At 59.7% G+C, this 1,641-nt stretch overlaps 1 protein-coding gene across 1 annotated transcript in view; it reads right to left on the minus strand.

Moving 5' to 3' along the window:
• The window catches only part of LOC113208547 (cationic amino acid transporter 3-like), a 9,307-nt gene extending 7,676 nt beyond the window's left edge, over positions 1–1,631 (minus strand). Inside the window, exon 1 of the mRNA XM_052271391.1 lies at positions 1,371–1,631. Within this exon, the coding sequence (XP_052127351.1) occupies positions 1,371–1,388 (18 nt within the window). The 5' untranslated portion in view covers positions 1,389–1,631. The remainder of the gene's footprint in view (positions 1–1,370) is intronic.
• Positions 1,632–1,641: the final 10 nt, after the last annotated feature.

Here is a 1,641-nt window from a genome sequence, read left to right on the forward strand (position 1 = left end):
CGCCGTCACTCCTCGAATCGCTCACACGGAATGCGTCGCGACGCCGCGTCGGGGCGTAAAGCGACAAGACGACGGGGCGGGGTGCGGCGCTGTGGTGCGGCGTCGTGGTCATTACTGCACTTTGTGCGAGGCTCCCAGGATAAGAGTCGGGAGTCAGCGCGGTCCTTTCTCCTCAAAGTGAAAGGGATACCTATAGGGAACTGCCCGCCCCGCCCCGCCCCGGGCGCTCCGGGCGGTTCCAGGCGGTTCCAGGCGGCTCCGCGCAGACACTAGGTCACTGGACAGCTGCTGCGCGAACGACCCAATGCGCAACAACAACAGGCCAGTTAGTGCGAAAAGAACTGTCACATTGACATTACACAAGCACAAATCATCAGGCGCTAGCGCTCAAGTTAAAAAATACAAACAAAAAAAACAACAAAAAAAAACACAAAAAAAAACAACGACAACAAAAAAGTTGTTACTCGTTTGATTGAATGTCCCCCACCTTCAAGGCGGCAGGTCAGCGGACCTTACACGCAGAGTGTCGTCAGACGACGGGGAGGAGTATCCTTGTGTCAATAAACCCAATAAGGACACACAGAGAGAAGCAGGCGGGGCGGGGCGGGGCGGGGCTTAGGCCCAGGCGAGGAGGCAGCTCGGGAACAAGTCGGGCCGACGTTTTGAAAACGGCCCCGACCTGCGACGTCCTGTCCCTTCTCCATCACTATTAAGCCCAGGTCGTGAAAACAAATTATGACACGTTCGAAGTCGTTGACTTTGTTCTTTCTCGATGACACTGGCCCCCCCTCTGGCCGAAAAGAGGGAGGGGGGGGGGGTTAACATTATTTGGACGACAAGAGCGGCATGCCCGACGTCCCCCCCCATCCTCTTGACGCCCGGGCCCGGGCGTTTTGTTTCCAGGGCCACAGACATACACGCGAACACGTGCCGCGTCGTCAGACACTCGGCGGCTTCGAGGACTCCGCCGCTGATAGACTATCGCAGTAGCAGGACAGCGTCGTAACATTGTCAACCAGTGTAGTCCACACGAGTGGGCCGTGGGCCGCCGCCGGACTCTCGGACGCCGTGCTATCGTCCCTGGGGGGCAGAGGGGGGCGAGGGCGGGTACCCGGGCACCCGGGATGCCACCCGGGGGCCCATTGCGGAGGGTCAGTGCCGGTGTAGCCGACGGCTGCTCTCTCAACTCTTGCCGCGCGCGCCCTGGAGTTTTCTGAGTCACTTATTCAAACTATCAAAGTGCCTTTTTTTTTTAAAAAAAATATTTAACTAAAGGTGGCACTTTTGGAAGTATAAATCGATATCCGTTACCAGAAATGTCGTGAGTCATGCTCACATCACTGAGTAGCTCGCCGCGAGCGCTCGCTCACCTGCAGTGCTGTTAACATGTCGCCGGTCCGCTCCTAGTGTGCCGGTGTGCTTCTGGTCCTGCTCCGCGGCGTGGCGGAGAGTGGCGTGCTCGCGGTGGCGATACCGCGCGGCGATGGCGGGTCGGCACGGCGGCGACGTCGTCCGTTCCCCGCGGCGGTCGCTGACGGAAAGACGCGAGGCGCCGCGGCGGGGCGCTCTCCTCTGGCGCGCAGATTTCACACACACTCACACAGGCTCACACCACGGCTGCAAAGCAGGCGGGCGGGGCGG

The sequence above is a fragment of the Frankliniella occidentalis genome, unplaced genomic scaffold (assembly GCF_000697945.3).
Source record: "Frankliniella occidentalis isolate FOCC.00 unplaced genomic scaffold, Focc_3.1 Scaffold160, whole genome shotgun sequence".
NCBI classification, from domain to species: domain Eukaryota; kingdom Metazoa; phylum Arthropoda; class Insecta; order Thysanoptera; family Thripidae; genus Frankliniella; species Frankliniella occidentalis.